Source organism: Ailuropoda melanoleuca, chromosome 6 (genome assembly GCF_002007445.2).
Source record: "Ailuropoda melanoleuca isolate Jingjing chromosome 6, ASM200744v2, whole genome shotgun sequence".
Lineage (NCBI taxonomy): Eukaryota > Metazoa > Chordata > Mammalia > Carnivora > Ursidae > Ailuropoda > Ailuropoda melanoleuca.
In genome coordinates, this window is record NC_048223.1 from 1,500,864 (window position 1) to 1,521,038 (window position 20,175).

Genomic DNA, 20,175 nt, shown 5'->3' on the forward strand with positions numbered 1-20,175 from the left:
AAAAGCTAAATGTTCCAATTTCAGGACTAGCTAACTATATCAGAATGTGTCTGTATTTTGTAATGTTATTCAATTATTAAAATTTTTTAGAAAAATATTTAATGGTGTAGTAAGCTACCATGCTATTACATTGTGAAAAATCTATACAAAGTACTATACACATTCTGACTCAAATATCATGATTTATATATGTGTGTATAATGAATACAAAAAAAGTAGAAGAAAATGCACCCAAATGCTAAAAATGGTAATTTTTAAGCAGAACTAAATATAACTTATTTTTATGCTTTCCTATATCTTCATGTCCTATAATGATCATGTATGTAATTAGAAAAGTCCTGTTCTTAAAAAATTATGTGTAAAATAATGTCTTATTTTAGCTTTATAAGAAATGAGTTTTTTTTCTTTTTTGCATGAAAAACTTTGAAAAACTCAAAAGGATGTATTTATTACATGCTGTGCAGTGGAATAAAATGTATTATTTATCTTTTCAATGGCAGGATATAAAATCTATAAGCAATAGTATTAAACTATTAGTTGTTAAAATTTAAATGGAAATGTGTTCATAGTTACATTTGTTTTAAAAATAAATCAGCATCCATTTTAAATAATGAAGATTAAATACATTACGATAAAACTATTTTATTTTAACGTAAATATGTTTGCCAGATTTTAATCAAGTAACACCAGTTTAGAGATATAGATATACATATACAGATAGAACATATATTTTTTATAACTGTAAGGCACACTTTATGATATATAATCTTTTTACCACAAAATATATATACTTCTCATATATGAAACAAAACTGATATGACTGGGAAGACACTACTACCTGGGACCAGAGTAACACCTTTACAAGTCGGTTAGCTTTTATAAATGACTTTGGTGGTATCTGTATAAGCCAGTTAGCTGGCATATTTTGGCAGTGTGAATCTATAAGACATTAGTTGAATTTCACAAAAGTTTCTGAAACTTGACGATTACTGCTTAGCAAGTCTATGTACAAAATGTGCAGTAGCAGGTACAAGTGGGCCAGAGTTGCTGATAGCTAAATAGGAACAAAAGCTTTACTCCCCTTTGGAAATTGGGCAGAGCAGTCTTGAGCTCTGATCCCCTGTTGCTCCTCTCTGGGTTTAACATATTCCAAATACCTTTATGTGGAAATCAAAAATAGCAGAACAAGAGCAAACTGGGGAGATGGCATTTCTGCCAGTAAAATTTTCCCAGTCAACACATTCATCCAGTTTCTGACAGCATTCATTGAGTGGACATCATCTATCTAATGCAAAATGTGGCAAAATGTGGCTTTGCTTTGTTTTGTTGCACGGGGAAAGAAAAGCTTTTGTTCAGAGCTTTGGAAAGGTTCGTTGAGACCACATAACCTTTTTCTTCTTAAATTCTGAAAAGTAGCTAATGCTCATTTGGTAGTGAAGTGCTGTGGAGGAATGTTTTTCTTGCTCCTTCTTTCACAAGATTACTTCACTGGCAGGTTTCAGGTGTGTCACTCAACTTCAACACATGAAGCAGACTTCTTGGTGGATGCGTTTCCATGATCTGAGGGACGATAGGAAAGTGTGCTCATTTTTGTTGATAGGCTTGAGTGGGATTTGGCCTTTGGGGGTATGTATTTCAGAAGCTGGAGAAAATATTTTTTAAATTTCTTCCCCAGAAAGCCATAAAAGAGAGGATTCAGGCAATTGTTAAAATAAGCTATGCAAATAGTGATGGGCATGGCGGTGTCAACAATATCTGCAATTTTACAGTCATGTATGATGCCCAGCTGGATCAATACATCCAGAAAAGTGAATATTTGGTGGGGAACCCAGGAAAAGAAAAAGAAAAGCACAATTGCCATAATTATCTTGAAAATATCATCGTTTCTTGGCTTGTTCTTCTGAATCTCATAAGCCCTCTTTAGGGTCTTCCAAATAAGAGTATAACTCGTAAGAATGATCAGAAAAGGAAACAAGAAACCCAGTATATTCTTGGTTAGGCCCAGTCCAATGGGGAGGGTTGAATTTTGGGATTCATAATGGAAAGCACAAACCGTGATATTGGTGTTCTCGATGAAATATACATTTCGGTGGATTATTGTTGGCAAACTGGCCAAGCCAGCCAGCAGCCAAATAATGATGCAGGTGACTTTGGCCATAAGCATTGTGCGCCGAAGGCGGGACTTCATTGGATGAACAATAGCCAGGTAACGATCGATACTTAGACATGTAAGTAGAAACACACTGGCATAGAGGTTGAAACTGACACTGGCTGAAGCAATCTTACAGAGGTAATTGCCAAAGGGCCAGCGGTATTCCATAGCTGTGTAGACAGCCCACAGTGGCAAGGTCAGTAAAAAGCATAAGTCAGCCAGTGCTAAATTCAAAAGAAAAACGCTGGCCACAGTCTTCAGTTTCATGTAAAAGTAAATGACAATCACTACCAAGCTGTTTCCAAATATTCCCACCACAAAGATGATACTGTATAAAGTAGGGATCATGACAAATATGTAATTGTGCCTTCCAGCTTTGGGACAGTCATCTTGGATTCTTTTAATACCATCTTCAGTGGAAGAGTTGAGGATCATTTTGATCTCTTGGGTTAATTAATTAGTCTCAGACACTATACCAGATGCACCTGGAGAAAATAAAAATGAAAAGTAAAAAAAAAAAAAATTAACTTTTGGTTATAAATGTATAGTTTTATTTTTCAATCATAAATACAGTAACTAAACTTTAGTCTTAGGAAAAAATAGATCATATTTTCTGGAGAAAAACAACTAAGAAAGTCTAAGTTTACACATTTGAATTCATATTTAGAACATACTGCTTTTCTAGGAAGTGAATAAATATCCTCCAGACAAATGAAAGTGGGGATCCTATGTGAATAAACTTATCTAGGTCCTTTGCATTTTTTCCAGAAGTAAATCCTAGCCTCCAAATTGATTAAAAAAAGAAAACTCAATCTAAATCTCAGAAAAATAACACTGAATTAAATTAGTTATTGAGGAAGACTTGAGTTTTTCCAGAGGTAGGCAAGGCTAATTAATTTGTCTTTAACCTCCGGGCGCCTGGGTGGCTCAGTCGTTAAGCGTCTGCCTTCGGCTCAGGGTGTGATCCCGGTGTTCTGGGATCGAGCCCCACATCAGGCTCCTCCCCTGGGAGCCTGCTTCTTCCTGTCCCACTCCCCCTGCTTGTGTTCCCTGTCTCGCTGGCTGTCTCTATCTCTGTCAACTAAATAAAAACTCTTTAAAAAAAAATTTGTCTTTAACCTCAGAAGTGTGACACATCTGTATCTTATTCGTCAAACCATTTCTTTCATTTCACAATATTTACTTAAATACAAACAGTATTAGCATCCTCCCTGAAGTGGTCAAAATAGCTGCCTGTAGGTTACTGAGGAAATTGGTCATTATGGGAACTGATTTGGGAAGGGATAAGGGGGACGGCTCAAAACTTTGTGGAACAGCATTCTTGCCATGGTTTTCCAGGCCACTACAGGCAGTACCCACTTTATTCTTTAACTTCAAACTCAGTCTAGCACAAGAGACTGAAACTCCTAACTCGTGTGCTGGAGTGAACTCTGAGGTTAACCATTTGTATAACAGGAATGTCAAATGAGCAGAATAGGTCAGGATTATCAATAAAACACGTCTTTCATTGGGGGTTAGATAGCAGCAGTTCTTTAGGGTTTTCCGAAGAATCAGATGCTCAGGAATGAGCTCCATAAAGACTTCTGTAAATATTTGTTTCAATATTTTACATAATAAATAACCAAGCTATTCATTTATGTGATTTAGAAAGTCAACATATTCTGCCCTTGCAGAGTTCATCGAAAAACCCTTGGAGGGACGCTGAGGATGCCATGAGGGTAGTAACATCAGAGCATGTGGTACAGGCACACTCTGAGGTAAAAGCTCAGCATCCAGCACAGGTGAGGCTGGCTGGGCGGGGAAAGGGTCCTGGGTAAAAATCCTCTTGCTACACCAGGAGCAGGTCCCTAGAAGAACGTGGCTGTGCATTCCTCTTGTAGCAAAGTATCCTGGACAAGAAGAGGAACAAGAATAAGACAGTACTAGTCTGCCCAGGATAACAGTGCTTGGCAGCCAGGGATGCTGGACGAACACATACACCAAGTGTTCATCTTGGTGTAAAGGTGCTGTGAGAGGGATGGATGAGACTCAGGTAGTCAGATTATAAGAGAACATTAGGATGAAAGAGCTTCTTAAGTGGCCTCTTTGCCTTTCCCAAGAGGTAGTTATTCTCCTTATCCAAGGTTTTGGCTTCCTGTCCCCATTAGCTAGCTCCTCCTTGTGTACTCAGCCTTAGAGAATTGAAACTTTTTTCTTCCTTTTTCATTCATGGGAGCATTAGCATCCACAAACAAGCAAATGTCACATCCTTTGTGGAGCCTTTCTGACTTGTCTGGGCAATTGGCTGTTCCATTTGCTAAGCCACTTTGGCACGTTGGATGCAGGGATTGACAATATATTATAATGGTCTGTTGACTTGTCTTCTCCACTGGTATGTCAGTTTCTTGAGGGTGGAGCCTGTTTCAAAGAATGATCTTGTTTACTAATGGAGGCTCCAGCCTATTCCAGGGGACAGATGATAAGTGTTGGATGAATAATGCAGCCAGAGGACACAAGAATGGGTAAATAGCATATAACTTAAAAGCTATGAGTATAGCATATTGAGACTAGTTTCTGTGGGGCTAATGAAATAATTTACATTTTGTTTCTGAAAGGATCTTATAGAAAATACTCAATGTTAACCTGGGTCTCACCTTGGATAAAAAACCAAAACCAAAAGCAAAACCAAACCAAACAAACAGACAAAAAAAAAAAAAAAAATCCTTGGTACTTTTAGAAATACGTGGTTTCTAAAACAGAAGAAGATGAAAGAAGGAATAAATATAATGGAAACTAGGGCTAGGCTCTTAGGGAGATATGACCTATTTTTTCCTCACCCAGAAGGATTTCCCTACATTTTGCTGATTTTTCAGTTTATTTTATTATAGTTACTGAAATTATGCCAGTTTAGAAGTATAAATTCCTTTAGGTAAATAACTATTCTCTATTAAAAATTAAATGCTTCGTAAAGGGTTTATGGGCTAGCAGTCATTTACGCCTAATGTGTATTAATTTACTTATTTCAACTTCTAACATCTGGTTGAGATCAGTTGGATTTTGCCTAGGAAAAAAGTGGAAATGTCAAGGTTAAAAAATCTCAAAGATTAAAAAGCAGCCTGGGTAAACTCCATAACTGAAAACGAGGGCAGAGGTAAATATTTGCTTCAGCTTGGGCACAAGGGAACTAACAGATAGGAAGGAATAAACTTAATGCTTTAGAATCCCTTGGATGCCATGAGGGTGGGTGCTTGAAAGTAGGGAGGAAATGCTCCTCTTTTTCTTCTTTTCTCTCCTGATCCTAACTCTAAGGGTACACGTCTCAGGCTGGTTCCATTAATATTGTGTCTGGAGTGAGTAGAATTTGATTGAATAGTCTGAAACTGTAACCATCATTTATTAAAGAATTTCTATGGGAAAAAGTTTGCATTTGAAAGGACCAATTTATATTTATTTATTTATTTTTTTAAAGATTTGACAGAGATAGAGACAGCCAGCAAGAGAGGGAACACAAGCAAGGGGAGTGGGAGAGGAAGAAGCAGGCTCGTAGCGAAAGAGCCTGATGTGGGGCTCGATCCCATAACGCCGGGATCACGCCCTGAGCCGAAGGCAGACGCTTAACCGCTGTGCCACCCAGGCGCCCTGAAAGGACCAATTTATAAACATTGCTTTGGACTCCAATTCCTTCACAATCTGAGGTCAGTTTCTTCTTCAGTTCCCATTGATCCATATTGACTAATGTTTAATACATAACTGCTCTGAAGAACTAGGGGAACATCCCTGGAAATTTTAGTAAGGTATTTATTATTTATTTATTTATTTTTAAAGATTTTGTTTGTCAGAGAGAGACAGAGAGTGCACAAGCAGGGGGAGCGGCAGGCAGAGGGAGAAACAGGCTCTGCGCTGAGCAAAAACCCTGGGATTATGACCTGAGTCAAAGGCAGACGCTTAACCAACTGAGCCTCCCAGGTGTCCCAGGTATTTACTATTTAAATGAGTATATCACTTGAGAAACTCTGGACTCACATCGAATATACTAATTAGAAGAACATTTTACATAAATATATAAATATTTTTGTAATGACCAAGACTTCCTGCCAGATAAGGAAATAAATTTTCTCATATTTGAGGGGAGCAGAAAGGAGAGAGGAATTTTAGATGATAGAAACAGTGGGAGCAAACACAGGGAAGCATAAATGCAAATAGTCCTTTCAACGGGCAGTCATGCATTTCCTATATTCACTGAACACCTACTTACTATGTGCTGGGGTTAGGGATGCAAAGTGAAAAAGTTCATATTCCTTCTCCTCCTTTTAGGCATTTGAGTCTACTGGGTGGGGGATGGCCAAGAGCTTTAAAGACTGAATTATCTCCAGTGTTGACTATTATATAATATTAAATATATATATATATATTTAACAGGGTCATGTGGAATGTTCTGTATCATTGATCCAGCTTGGTGGTGGGAGACTGGGGGAGTGATCAAGGGCATCCCCCCAGAGAAGATGGCATTTGGACTTTGGAGGATGTTTGGGAAAAAAAGTGGTTAGAATTTAAAGGCAACACAGGGCCAGCTGGGGTAGAGATTGTCATCACTTGAACTTTTCCCTCCTTACAAATGTCTGCAGCGTCATCCCTGGGAAACTGCTCTTTTAAATTTACAGATATCGCATAACCCCCTGGTAGTGGTGTGGGGTCTGAATGTGCGCTGGATGTGAGGGTGACACTGTGGGCTGTGCTGGTGTGCAAGAAATATTGTTCTTGGTTGGCACCGTTGCCACTGATAGGCTTTCCTAGAGAAACTGGATTCTCAGGAAAGAGGAAAAATGGAACTCTTGTGATTAGTAGGCACCTATGATTGATGATAAATGAGTGGGAAAGAGTAGGATTCTTTTCCCTTTGAAGCTGAAAGGATGCCTTTTTGATGAGGAGCCAAAGGAAAGAGATGTGATCTATTAGGAACAGCAAACTTATGAGTCCCAGAAAGCAGCTATATTTCATCCTACTTCTTCTCCCAGTAGGGTTTTAGGCAGGTAGGCTATACTGATAAAAAAAAACACAAGAGGATCCACCTCTCCCTATTTCTGGGTCTTACCATAGCTTTTACACAGGTTCTGTGCCTTATATGAATTCCATAGCACCATTTATTTCTGGGGGAAAAGGGTTGGGATTTGGAGTCAAAATACTTACAATGGAATCTTCCTTTGCCACTTACAAATCTGTGTGGCTCTGGGTAAGTCACCCCATTTCTCTGAACATAAGCCTCAGTTCCCTTATGTGTAAGGAATGGGAACAGTGATTCTTATTGCACATGACATTATGGGCATTAAATGAGATAACACAAAAGCATTGGACATGTATTTTAAGCAGTATGTGTTTAATAAGTGTGGTTTTTTTTTTTTTTAAGATTTTATTTATTTATTTGATAGAGATGGAGACAGCCAGCGAGAGAGGGAACACAAGCAGGGGGAGTGGGAGAGGAAGAAGCAGGCTTCATAGCAGAGGAGCCCGATGTGGCTTGATCCCATAACGCTGGGATCACGCCCTGAGCCGAAGGCAGACGCTTAACCGCTGTGCCACCCAGGCGCCCCAATAAGTGTGTTTTTTTGAATCTTTACTATTATTTTTTGAATGCAAGGCAAACATTGACTTAGCCATGGCTCAAAAAAACACGAAAGATATTTTTTTTAAAGGTTTATCATCGGTAAGCTCTTTCTCTTGCCATAAAAGGCTAAAAGTACCAGGATGTTGTTCTTTCAAAGTATGAGTAAAAAAATCATCTTAAACAGCTGAATACATTGGGCATGAGTCAGGTGGGAACTTTCAATCTGCTGTAAACACAAGGTTGGCTCGTGGTGACCACGCTACATTTATCCACTGCTTCCTTTCATAGTAGATACCTTGTGTTCCTTGACAGCTTCCTTTATTCTTAAAAACAAGCCTAAGAAGCATTCTTTCTCTCTTTTTTTCTTTTCTTCTCTTTCTTTCTTTCTTTCTTTCTTTCTTTCTTTCTTTCTTTCTTCTTTTCTTTTCTTTTCTTTTCTTTTTTCTTCTCTCTTTCTAAGAATATTTCCTCAAGACTTTTGATTAGAATATTAATACCTTCTTAAGCTTTTAGGCAAGCCAAAGCCAATCTAATTAAATTGTTCATTACAAGCTCCTTTTTTAATGAGTTTGCAATCTAAGGAAAAAAATAACCACATAGTTTCCTATGATAATAAAGAGAGAACTAAAAGACAAAGTAATTATATTTTAGAATAATCTTCTATCAAAGTATCTTTCTCAAATATCTAGAAGAGTAGACTAGTTTTGTAAGTCATTTGCTTGGAGTGCTGGGCAGCTCAATAAACCGTCTTGTTCAAAAGTCATTCTCTTTATTGCTCTTATTTTATAATTCAGACTTTAGAAAGCAACTGTTTATGCTCCAGTGTGTTTTTTTCCCCTCAGTAATGAATGAGGCATTCTACCGGGAACAACTGTTAGTCAGCATCCATTTGTGAATTCGTTGAATCATAGAAGTTGGCAGTAAAATTTTCAGGGTTTCAACTTGTTTCTTTTTCAAATCCACTTGTTCTTATTTCTTAACTTTCTGTTCTTATTTTATGGGGTCTATTTGTACCCGTATCTCTAAACATTTTGAATATCTGTATGTTAAGAGCCCCTATCCAGTTGCTTTACTATTTGTAGTTCGTACTTCTCATATAAATTCTATTTGTTTCATCTGTGGACACTCTTTCTTGGCGTTTGCCTTCATCTTAAATTTTGTAATCTTTGTGAGTTAATCTGTAGTGGGGATTAACTTCTTTAGGAGGCCTGGTGTCTGGATGGTGGGGGCCTGTGAAATTCCTGCTTGGGCATACAATAGTCACATTTAATGCCAGTTCTCAGCCTAGTTTCCAATGCCATACTTTTTCTTCAGATAATGCAGATTAGGCCTCCCGCCCGTTCTCAAATTTATGTCTGCAGAAGTTATCTAGTCTTTGGTCACAGTAGGCAGTAATTTTCCAGTTTCTGGCTTTAACCAGGAAAGCCAGTTTCACTCGCCTTTAGTGCACATGTCTAATGGTCTTGACTTCCATCCGGTAAACTCACTAAAACTTTATCTTGGTTGTGTAACTGGTATTGGTTCTTCTCTGTCCCATGTGGCCTCAATTCTTTTTTCCCTTTTGTTTTTTTTAAAGATTTTATTTATTTATTTGAAAGCAAGAGTGAGAGCAAGAGAGAGAGAAAGAGAGAGAGAGAGAGGGGACACGAGGGGAGGAGGTGCAGAGAGAGGGAGAAGCAGGCTCCCCGCTGAGCAGGGAGCCCGATTACTCAGGGCTTGATCCCAGGATCCCTGGATCATGACCTGAGCCGAAGGCAGATGCTTAACTGACTGAGCCACCCAGGCGCCCAGTGTGGTCTCAGTTCTTATTCAGAGATGTGATCTGATATTTTATGTGTTTAGAGAAAGAAGGGTAATGTCCGTAATTGCTTACTTCATTGTCTTCATCTTGATTGGAAGTTGCCCAACACATTATTTGGAGATAATAGTTAAGTTGCTTGGACCCAATAGCTTTGGATTACAGTCTTGCCCCTATTCATGCTTACCCCTACCCCCATCATGCCTTTTAATGAAGCATCCAAGCCTTTCTTGTGGTACTCCCCTCCATCATGGTAATCGTGGCAGCCATGAAGAAGGCAGCATGGCAGAGAACTTGGCACCATGGGGCAAGTGACCAGAATTCCTTTTAAATCAGATGCACAAGAGAAAGGCTGGCAATCCTAGACTAACCTCTCTATGTTAAATACTTTTCTGGGAGATGATTTTGTTTACCTCTTCATTTCCTGGGTGAATATTTCTCTTAGAACACACAATGTATTTTGTTACAATTTTTAATGCCATACTAAATAAGTACTCAAGATTCAGTGTTCTTAAACTTAATGAATGGCTGTATGATATGTCTAAGTGGTAAACAGTGGTTTCTGGCCTTCTTCCCAAGTCAACATCATCCACCGTGGCCTGCCCTCACAAGAAATGAAAACAGAACTGCCATCTTATTTCTGCACATACCAATTCTAACCAGCTGTGGTGATGGTGGTTAAATGTCCTGCCATCCTCAACTAGCCCTCCCCTCTGCTTTCCAAAATAGCCCAAGAATAGAAAGAGCTCAGCTTTATGAAAGGAAATTCAGAAGTTCCTTCCAAGTTAGGGTTTACACTTCAAGGAAAATAAAATGTGAATCCTAAATTTTTGCTTGTTAGAAATTATTCAATACTTTAATATCTAATAATGTTAAACTAAATTACAATTCAATTTGTCTCTACTTCAGATGCTTCTGTTTATCATAAATTATAGTTCAAACAACTCACTTGTGATGAATATCCCAAGCCCCCAAACAACTCTCTTTATTCCTATGATATTTCTTCCTACTCTTTTCTTTTTTTTTTAAATTTTTTTTTAAAGATTTTATTTATTTATTTGACAGAGATAGAGACAGCCAGCGAGAGAGGGAACACAAGCAGGGGGAATGGGAGAGAAGAAGCAGGCTCATAGCAGAAGAGCCTGATGTGGGGCTTGATCCCATAACGCTGGGATCACGCCCTGAGCCGAAGGCAGATGCTTAACCGCTGTGCCACCCAGGCGCCCCCCTACTCTTTTCTATCCTAAACTCTTGGCTGTTTTTTTTGTTGTATTTTAATTTTTTTTAATTTCAAAAAGAAAAGAGAAACAGGTAGGGATGAGATACATGTCATTAAGTCTAATCATGTGCTTGAAATCGTCTTTGACTTGTTGGTGTGGTAGAAAATACTCTTACGTTAAAAATAGAGGGTCATGGAAGGCTTTGGTGAGCCTTGAAAGAGTTGTGCTGCACAGACTAGGAGAAAAGGAAAATAAATCCACCTTGGAATAAAGCTTGTATAAAAATAACTCCTGTTCTCTTCTACTCCCAAATTCCTCAAACTTAGAGACTCAGAATTTCCCCAATGGAATCATAACCATATTTCAAAGGGTCAGCATCTCGGCCATTCATTGAAAGGAAGGAAATATCATTTTTAATAATATGGCTGTTGGAGACTGTTCACAAGGTTTTCTTTTTCAACAGATGGAAAAGGCAGCTCCTATGTGGGCATCTCCGTTAACAGCTGCTTTATCCAACTTGTGAGCAAAACCCAAATATTGTATGTTAAACCACTGTATATTTGTTTCTCTGAGACTTTAAATCAGCAGCAGAAACTGCCTATCTCATTTCACAGTCCACTTTAAAGAATATGAGGAGTTACTGGGAAAGAAAGGAAGCGCTAATTAATTTGTGCTCTTATGAAATTATGATAGTATTATAGAATTTATATGTATTATGAGTTTTATGTTAGAAATTACTGGCCATGTGGCAGTTCATTTCAGATTTAAGTTTTTAACATAGAAATCACAAAATCATACATTTAATTTAATTTTTAAAATCTTTTTTAAGGTTTTTTTTGGTCTTTTTTTTTATCATGTTCAATTAACCAACATATAGGACATCATTAGTTTTTGATGTAGTGTTCAACAATTCATTAGTTGCATATAACACCCAGTGCTCATAATCATACATTTTAAATGAAGCTAGAAGGATCAAATATTACCTGTATTGTACGTTTCCCCAAATTGCATAATGTTCTGATTGTAGTAAGAATGCTCTTCGAATGATAGTCTACAAACTGGGCCTACACAATCTATAAGGAGACTAGGATTCTAATTTTGGCTTTCTCATTCACTAACTAGGTGACTTTGAACCAGTCACTTAGCTTCTCTAGACCTCTTCATTCTCAGGGAACTGGTTCATGGTTAAAGAAATCTCCTGAAACACTGAAATTTTATAAACTTCTTTTGTAACAGGTATATATCTTTTGAAGACAAAGGCAATAATGGCTTAACAAGTAGAAATGATCCGATAAATCATTAAATCAGCCAACATCTGTCTATTGATATGTATGTTATTAATGCCACAATGATTTAATAACGTTCTATAGTTAAGTACAAGAAGTTTTTTTCTTAAAAACAAAATGAATTTTGCCTTTTACTGAAGATAAAGAAACTCTATGTAAGAGTAATATATTACAGTGACATTGGTTTTTCTGCCCAGTTGTTAGATTTTCTACTCAAAGAAATGTTTTCTCAAAACAGCATTTGGATAGCTAGGTTATTGAGGTCAAGGGTATAGGTTTGAGCCCTAATCTAGACTAGCTAGATTAGTTTCTAGACTGTGGGCCCCTCAGGCATCCCCTGTGTAATTCACTGGCGATTTCAGGTGAAAGGATCAAGACAGATTTTTTCATGGCTGCAGATCAAAATTACAAGCATGCCCTGCAGTTAGGGAGTCAGGACTACATCATCCTATGAAAAAGGTGGCACCATGTGTTATTGTTAAAAAAAAACTCATACAAAATAAACCTACTTTCAGATTTCTTTCTGGGGGAAAATACAACTTTTTAAAGTTTAGCAAATAGTTAATGGGATTCAGTTGCCTAGATAAAAACAGGTAAGGGCAGAGTATTATAAAAGAACCTCACAGTAATGTATTATTTAGAATAATATTTTGAAGTATTATATTAGCCAGTGTTTTGAAGGGCTAACTGGACTTTGTCCTAAGAAGATGAATTCTGTAAGGTAATATTTGATTTTATCGTAGAGTTACATATTTTTTTTGAAACACAGTTTTGTATGCTACTTTTTTTTTAACATTAAAATGCTGTAAAAACTGAGAGAGCAGAATAGTCTCTCAGTGAAAGCACTGGATGAGAGTTCTGTCAAAGAGTCTGCTCTGTCACTAACCACTGACACAATCATACACAGGTAATATAAACTCTTTGTTATCCCTTAAAAATTACAAAATATTTAGAATGGAGATAATCACCCTTGTTTTCACCTCTGTTTTATAGATTGTTAAAGGTAAACAGTGAGGTCTTAGGAAGACATGAAAGCACTTTGAAAATACAAGTTTTCTAATATAATTTCTGTAACGGAAGGATAAGTGAAATTTAATGAAGGAAAGCTCAGAACTTCAAAAACTAATGGAATTTTTTTCATTCAGAAATTCAGCAGAAATACTTTTTATTATTTTAATCTAATGCATTTATTTCAAGAATTATAATGAGACCTTTGATTAATGCTGAAAGAGGGGTCAAATGGTAGATACTGTATGGCTTCTACATTTAATACTTGTGGCAGCAAATATCTTGGGTATAAAGTGGGGCCCTCAGACTACATCTGACCAACAGATTTATTTTCTCTGGCCCCTGAAGCACTTACAGCTTTTGGAATTTGAGTTTTCTATGGTTTACACTGCTGTTTTCCCATTCTTTAGGTCAGTGCTGTTCAAAAGAAATTTTATATGAACCACATATGTAATTAAAAATTTCCTAGTAGCTGCACTAAACAAGTAAAAAAAACCCAGGTGAAATTAATTTCGATAATATATTATTTAATCCAATATATCCAAAATATTATCATTTCAACATGTAATCAATATAAAAATGAAAATATTTTATATTTTTTTGGTACCAAGTCTTAAAAATTAGGAGTATAGTTTTATGTTTCCAGCACATCTCAGTTGAAAGTAGCTGAACACTTCAGGAGTTCAGTCATCACTTGGGGCTGACTACCAAATTAGACAATACAGCGTTAGATGCTTACCTCACCTACAGAGCCCTTCTAGCAATGGTTCTGAAAATGTGGTCCCAGGAACAGCAGCATCAGCCTCACCTGGGAATTCCTTAGGAGTGCAAATCTCAGGCCCCAGTCCAGACCTACTGAATCAGAAACTCTGTGGGTGGGGTCCAGCAGGCTATGTTTTAATGAGCCCTCCAGGTAGTTCTGATGCACACTAATGTTTTAAAATCATTGCCCTACTGTCATCTTAATTTGCAACTCTGGCTTGTGTGCTGCTAATCATGATTAATAGGCAAAACCAAATCCAACAAATGAGAAAAGTGCCTTCAGCTGAAATGCTTTCATTTGGCTCTTCTGAGGCATCAAAAACTGAAATAAGTATGACAGATTCTAAAATTAGCTTGAGAATTATTCATTAGACTGTGTATTTCTTTCAGAAATAGTTAAGGGGTGCCCAACAGGATGTTATCTAATAAAATACTCCTTGCACTCATTCATAAATGTCTGGAATTTCTTCAAGTGGGATTGGGTTGACAGTACCCACTTCCATACCTCCAAGATCTACCCGAGGGAAGATATACACTGACCCAGGTGAAAGCCAGACAAACACAGTGGAAGAGCATGGTGATGGGAACCAAAAGATCTGAATTAGTACGTGAATTTACCTCTTATGAGCTATGGGGTCTTAAGCTTTTCTCTTAACCTATGACTCATTTTCTTCCTCTGAAAAATGATAATGATAATGAAGAAGTGAAAAAATACCTGTCCTGTCAGGCTCACAACATTGCTGGGAACCTCAGGAGATTATGTATGTGGAGTTGTCATAAGATCCTATAGATTTGAGACTTTTGTTAGTGTTACTAAATTTACACTATGGTGTAAATGACTGATTTACCCCCTACAAGCAAAGCTGGATAAGGAGAACTGGGAGACCAGTGGGCACTGCAAGTGGACAAGCTAATGTACCAGAAGAGGTAGAGAGACTCAGAGAGGGAGGCTGATGGAACTGCTGACAAGCTACTTGGCCTGGACGGTTCCTCCAGCTCTAATCACTCTCTTCAATACCTGTATAATTTTTAAATATAAATTACAGTGATACTATACCACTGATTGTAATAAAAAGTTTAGACCATTCTATCTGCTGTTATTTACCATTCCATTCATTTCTGTGTGGGACTACTTGTATTTTCTAACTAAACAGCCTGTGATAAGTGGCACAAATGCTGGGCCAATAAAAGGTAACAATACTTTGCCAATTGAAAAATACGATGAGTTACTGGTGACTGCTGCTTCCTGTGAAAACTTCATTAGCAATAAATGGGTTGCCAGATGTCACACGTCAGATCTGAAATTAAAATATATTCCCAGTATTTGTGTGCAGTCTGAGTGGCGGAGGAAAAAATGAACTCTTTCCAAGAGAGCTACATAAGATACTGTACCACTTTGCCTTCGATTGTCTGTTTCTCCTCTGAATGTAAAATAAAATGTATCCCTTGGTTTGTGAAGTGGAAATACAGCATTTCTGCATAGCTCATGCCGCAGCAACTCTTTAAGGACAAGGAGAATTATTTGAACATTCTCTGCCACACCAAGACCACCATCTCCTCTTGTTTTTAACTTTGCCATAGCAGTTTCTCCTTTTCTTGCCTTCACTTTCAGCAAGCAATTTCTGCTTTTATTACTGACAACAAAACTGTTCAAGTCAGCAACTGTCAACGTCGACTCCACTCTTCCTGCACCTGCTGTAACAACAGCACTTCCCTCTCTTCACAATAGTAAAACTCTTGTTCTTCCAGCTGGCTAAGCTGACTCTGTTCTTGTCTTCAAAGTTACAAGCCTCCAGTCCGAAATCAACTGTGGTTAGGGAGGGAACCCCACAGTCGGAAATAGGACAGCACAATTGTACTCAAGCCAGCAGAAATTTCAAATGCTAAACCAGTGTGATAGAAATATCTAACATCCTCAAGTTTTTATAAACAAATATTTTTGGCTAAAGAAGGTCCATGTTCCTTTGCAATTTCAAAATCTCTATAGTTACTTGGTTCCAGCTGAAGACCATGGATGTTTGAAACTGTGTTTTTTCTCTCCAATTTATTTTTTTGGGGGGGGCTCTCTTCTGTAGATAGGTGAAGCTGATAAAGCAAATTAGAGGGTGAAAGTGAATTATCACTCTTAAGGCTCCTCTTGGAGAAATATTTACAGTACTCCTACCTTATTTGTCGGGATCACTCCAAGACCCCCAGTAGATGCCTGAAACCATGGATAGTACTGAACCCTATATGTAGTGGTTTTTTTTTTTTTACTCTGCATAAATACCTATGATAAAGTTTAATTTACAAATTAGGCATAGTGAGAGATTAAGAACAATAACTAAGAGAATAATTATAACAATACAATGTAACAAAAGTTATGGGAATGTGGTCTGTCTCAAAATACCTTGTATTGGGGGCGCCTGGGTGGCGCAGTCGTTAAGCGTCTGCCTTCAGCTCAGGGCGTGATGCCGGCGTTCTGGGATCGAGTCCCACATCAGGCTTCTCCGCTGGGAGCCTGCTTCTTCCTCTCCCACTCCCCCTGCTTGTGTTCCCTCTCTCGCTGGCTGTCTCTGTCAAATAAATAAATAAAAAATCTAAAAAAAAATACCTTGTATTGTACTGATTCTTCTTCTAATGCTGTGAGATGATCAAATATCTACATGAGCAGACAAAGTGAGGTGAGTGATGTAGGTTGTGACCCAGCATTAGGTTACCATGAGCATCATCTGCTTCCAAATCGCATGTAACTGAACCTGTGGAATGCGAAACCACACATAAAGGTGGGGGGACTACTGTATATAGAATTACTTTATACAGAGAAGCCCCCCAAAGTACTTACAAGTTTACTTCTGGAACATTAGCAACTCATCAGATGCTGGGGATGCAAGACCTACTGCCCTTTGAACTTCACATAAAGGAAGACAGAGCATCGTTGAAGTGATTAGCTATATCAGTGGGGAAAATGTCAATTTAAACTTTTCAATTAATAACTTCAGCACAAAGTGACACACAAGTGTTCAAATAAACTTATTTAATGCACAGTTGTTTTATACTCCTTTATGATTTTGCTGGTACCTGATTCACTAAGAGGACTTATAAAAGCGGCTTAGTACTAACATTAGTAATATTTATGAATTATGATTAATTGAATGTTTATTATGTGCCAAGCATCGTGATAATTGTTTTCCTATCTATACGAGCCCTGTTTTGGACTGAATTGTGTCCTTTTGAAATCCATAGGTTGAAACCTTAGTACCTAATGTGACTCTATTGGAGGTAGAGCCTCTTAAGAGGTAATTATTGGTAAATGAGGTCATGAGGTTAGGGCCCTAAACCAATGTGGTGGGTGTTCTCCTAAGAGGAAGACCACATCAGGAATGTGCTCACATGGAGGAAGAGCTATGTGAGAGGTCTATGAGAAGGTGGCCATCTGCAAGTGAGGGGTAGAGGTCTTACCAGAAACCAACCCCGCTGGCACCATGATCCTGAACTTCTAGCCTGCAGACCCATGAGAAAGTAAATTTCTGTAGTTGAAGCCACCCAGGCTGTGGTATTTTGTTAAGGTAGTCCTAAGAAACTATAACAAGGCCTATGAGGGTAAACACCATTATTCCCATTCTTCAGATGAGGAAACTGAGGCTGAGAGGGTGGGTCCTTACAATTTTGAGATTCTAAAATTTCAAGGCTCAGTTATTTGTTTGGGGGGTAAAGTCATCATTTCATACTCTGCTAGTTCAGTGCTTCTCAGTGGGGGGTAATTTTGCCCTCCAGGGATATTTGGCGATGTCTGGTTGGTTCTTACAACTGGGGGAGTGGGGAGTGAGGCAGTGTTACTTGCATCTAGATAGAGATCAGGGATACTGCTAATCATCTTACAAGGCACAGAGCAGGACCCAACAACAAAGAATTATCTAGCCTAAGATGTCAATTGTGCAGCTCTTGAGAAACCTTATTCTAGTACCCTCCCCGCCTTTTTTTTCAATTCTTTATATCTGTAATTCCTATTTTTTTATGAAGTTAACTGTATACTGTAGTTTATTAGTAGCTTCTGTTTCAAGTATTATATTCATATCATCCCAGGGAAACTATAGATCAAAAGGTAAAATCCTGCTGAGTAACCTTCAAATGTCCAAGGCCATGTTGAGTACTTGATAGGAGCTCTGAAATCATGAGTTGACTAAATATTTGTTGTGGCAGATCATTCTAGAAATTACCCTCTCTAAGATTTTCTAGAACTCCAGGATTCTGCATAAGTACACCAGAAAAGAGATTTGAGCTTAGAATCATTATAAGGTCTTTACGGGATTTGATGGCTGTTATAGCGGCCCCAAAGTTACCTCTGGAAGGAGGAGGCCACCATGTCTGGAAGTCAAACCCTGCCCTCTGGTGGCATCACTGCCACAGACACTGCTGGGAATCTGACAGGGCCAGAGTCAATCTGCAGTGTTAGGGTCTGAACTGACTTTGCAATATTTAAATGTAAATTCAACTTTATATTCACATGAGGGCTTTTTTCTCCTCTGTGGAATAACACATTAAAGGTAGTCTGTCATCAAGGCTCTCATTATAATAAAACCAAGTACACAAAAGTGAGAGAGAGGATGAACATACCATTAGTTACAAACCTTACTCTGCAAGTTTGGCAACCCAAGAGTTTCAATTACTTAGTTTGAGTCTCTCATACTTGCCTCCTCTACCCAGCTGCTTTTCTGATCCATAAAGGCACTGAGTAATTGTTTTTGTAGATTTCTAGAAAAAGGATTTCTAAAGGAGCAATGCTAATAGAGTCCCATGACCAGAATATTAATTATTGGTTCATGTGGTACTGTTCCTACAAATTCCTTATGGACTAGTTCTAGCACCATTGTGTTTGAAATACCAGCTAAATCTGAGGAAATTATATTGCCCCCTTTTCCATTAAGAACTCTATTTTCTCACTAGGAAAACACCACTGTACTTCTTATCACAGAGTGCAGCCTTTTCTGTATACTGATGCCAAATGGGTAACATTTTAGTGAGGCATTTGAAGTTGTGATATGCAACTCCATGGGAGACAAACAAGGTCATTTAGAAGGTCTTTTCATTGAGAACATCAGAGCTTTCAAAAGATGCAGGCAGCCTTTCCTGGATAATTGGGGTAAAACAGAAATAAGAAAAAAAAAAAAAACCCATAAAGTACCAAAATAAGCAATCAGATGGAAACACTCAGAATTAAGGGTGAAAAGATATAGTGAATGTTGATGTCAAATTTTAATACTATATAAAACCAAAAGCAGTAAGAAAGCAACATAATTTAAGAAGTTGTAGAGTAGAAATCAGTTGGTTGCAGAATTTAGCAGGGGTAAAAAAATAAAAAAGTACAAACACTAGAACTGGGGTTGGGGGTTTTGGGGGCTTTTTCTTTGTCTCTCTAGAAATTGAAACCTTAGGCAAATCATTAAGCCTTCATTGGACTTTGACCTGACAAATGGGAATGAGACTATAAAGCCTCTACCTTGCCATTGGAAGAATGTTACAAGATTATATGTTTAACGTAATTTCCTTAAAAGACAGTGTATTAAACCCGTTCAGTGTGAATAGACTAGATACAATAAAAACAAGTTTAACACATGACTGAAGTGGAAAGCTAATGTATGTATTAAGAGGTATATATTCAGCACTTAGAATTTTAAAAGGAAACATTAACTTTAGTAGCGTCTGTTTGCTGTGAGGCATCATAGGAAATAACCCATAAGCTCTGCAGTCATAGAAGTCAGTTAAGATACAGGCTCCACCTTTGACTTAATCATGTAACTGGTTAAATTATTCACCTTCTTTGAGACTTAGTCTCTGCATCTTTAAAATGGGATAAAAACTTACTATATACTGTTAATGTGAGGGTTTAATAAGATATGGGGGGAAAGATTCCCATATATTAAACAGTAAATGTTATCTATTGTTATTATCATTATTTATATTCTCAATATATATTCATATGTTCCCACATAATACTAAGTAAATTGCCCCATAAAAATTTTACTTTACATATGTATAGCTTGTCATGTTATTACACATAGCCAAGAACAGACTGGAACGACATTAGAAGCCCTTTCCGTACAATACAATATAGTGATATAATTTATTATTAATCCCATAAAGCAATGTAAAGGATCCAGGAAGGATCCATTTTTTAAAAGAAGTGGAAGTATGAACGTATAAAGGGCAGATGGTTTTAAGATTACTTTAAGTTGGAGGGGGAAAATGTATCACACTATAGACCTTTGGTTGGTGAATCATGCCTCAACTAATTAAATGGCAAAAATTTCCTCCAAAATGCAGAATTCAAAGAAAAGAATTTCTTTGCCAACAACTCCCCTAGTGTTCATATAAGTCTCTTCCTTGAA

At 37.7% G+C, this 20,175-nt stretch overlaps 1 protein-coding gene across 5 annotated transcripts in view; it reads right to left on the reverse strand.

Moving 5' to 3' along the window:
- Positions 1-650: 650 nt before the first annotated feature.
- AGTR1 (angiotensin II receptor type 1) overlaps positions 651-20,175 on the reverse strand; it is a 45,230-nt gene continuing 25,705 nt past the window's right edge. For 2 of the 5 annotated variants that reach the window (XM_034661854.1, XM_034661855.1), the window contains one exon: positions 651-2,637. In XM_034661854.1, coding sequence (XP_034517745.1) covers positions 1,508-2,587 — 1,080 coding nt within the window. In that variant the 5' untranslated portion in view covers positions 2,588-2,637 and the 3' untranslated portion in view covers positions 651-1,507. Of the gene's footprint in view, positions 2,638-16,196; positions 16,259-16,303; positions 16,363-20,175 lie in introns of those variants that run through there. The other 3 variants (XM_011234516.3, XR_004625970.1, XR_002144202.2) reach the window with 3 other exon arrangements.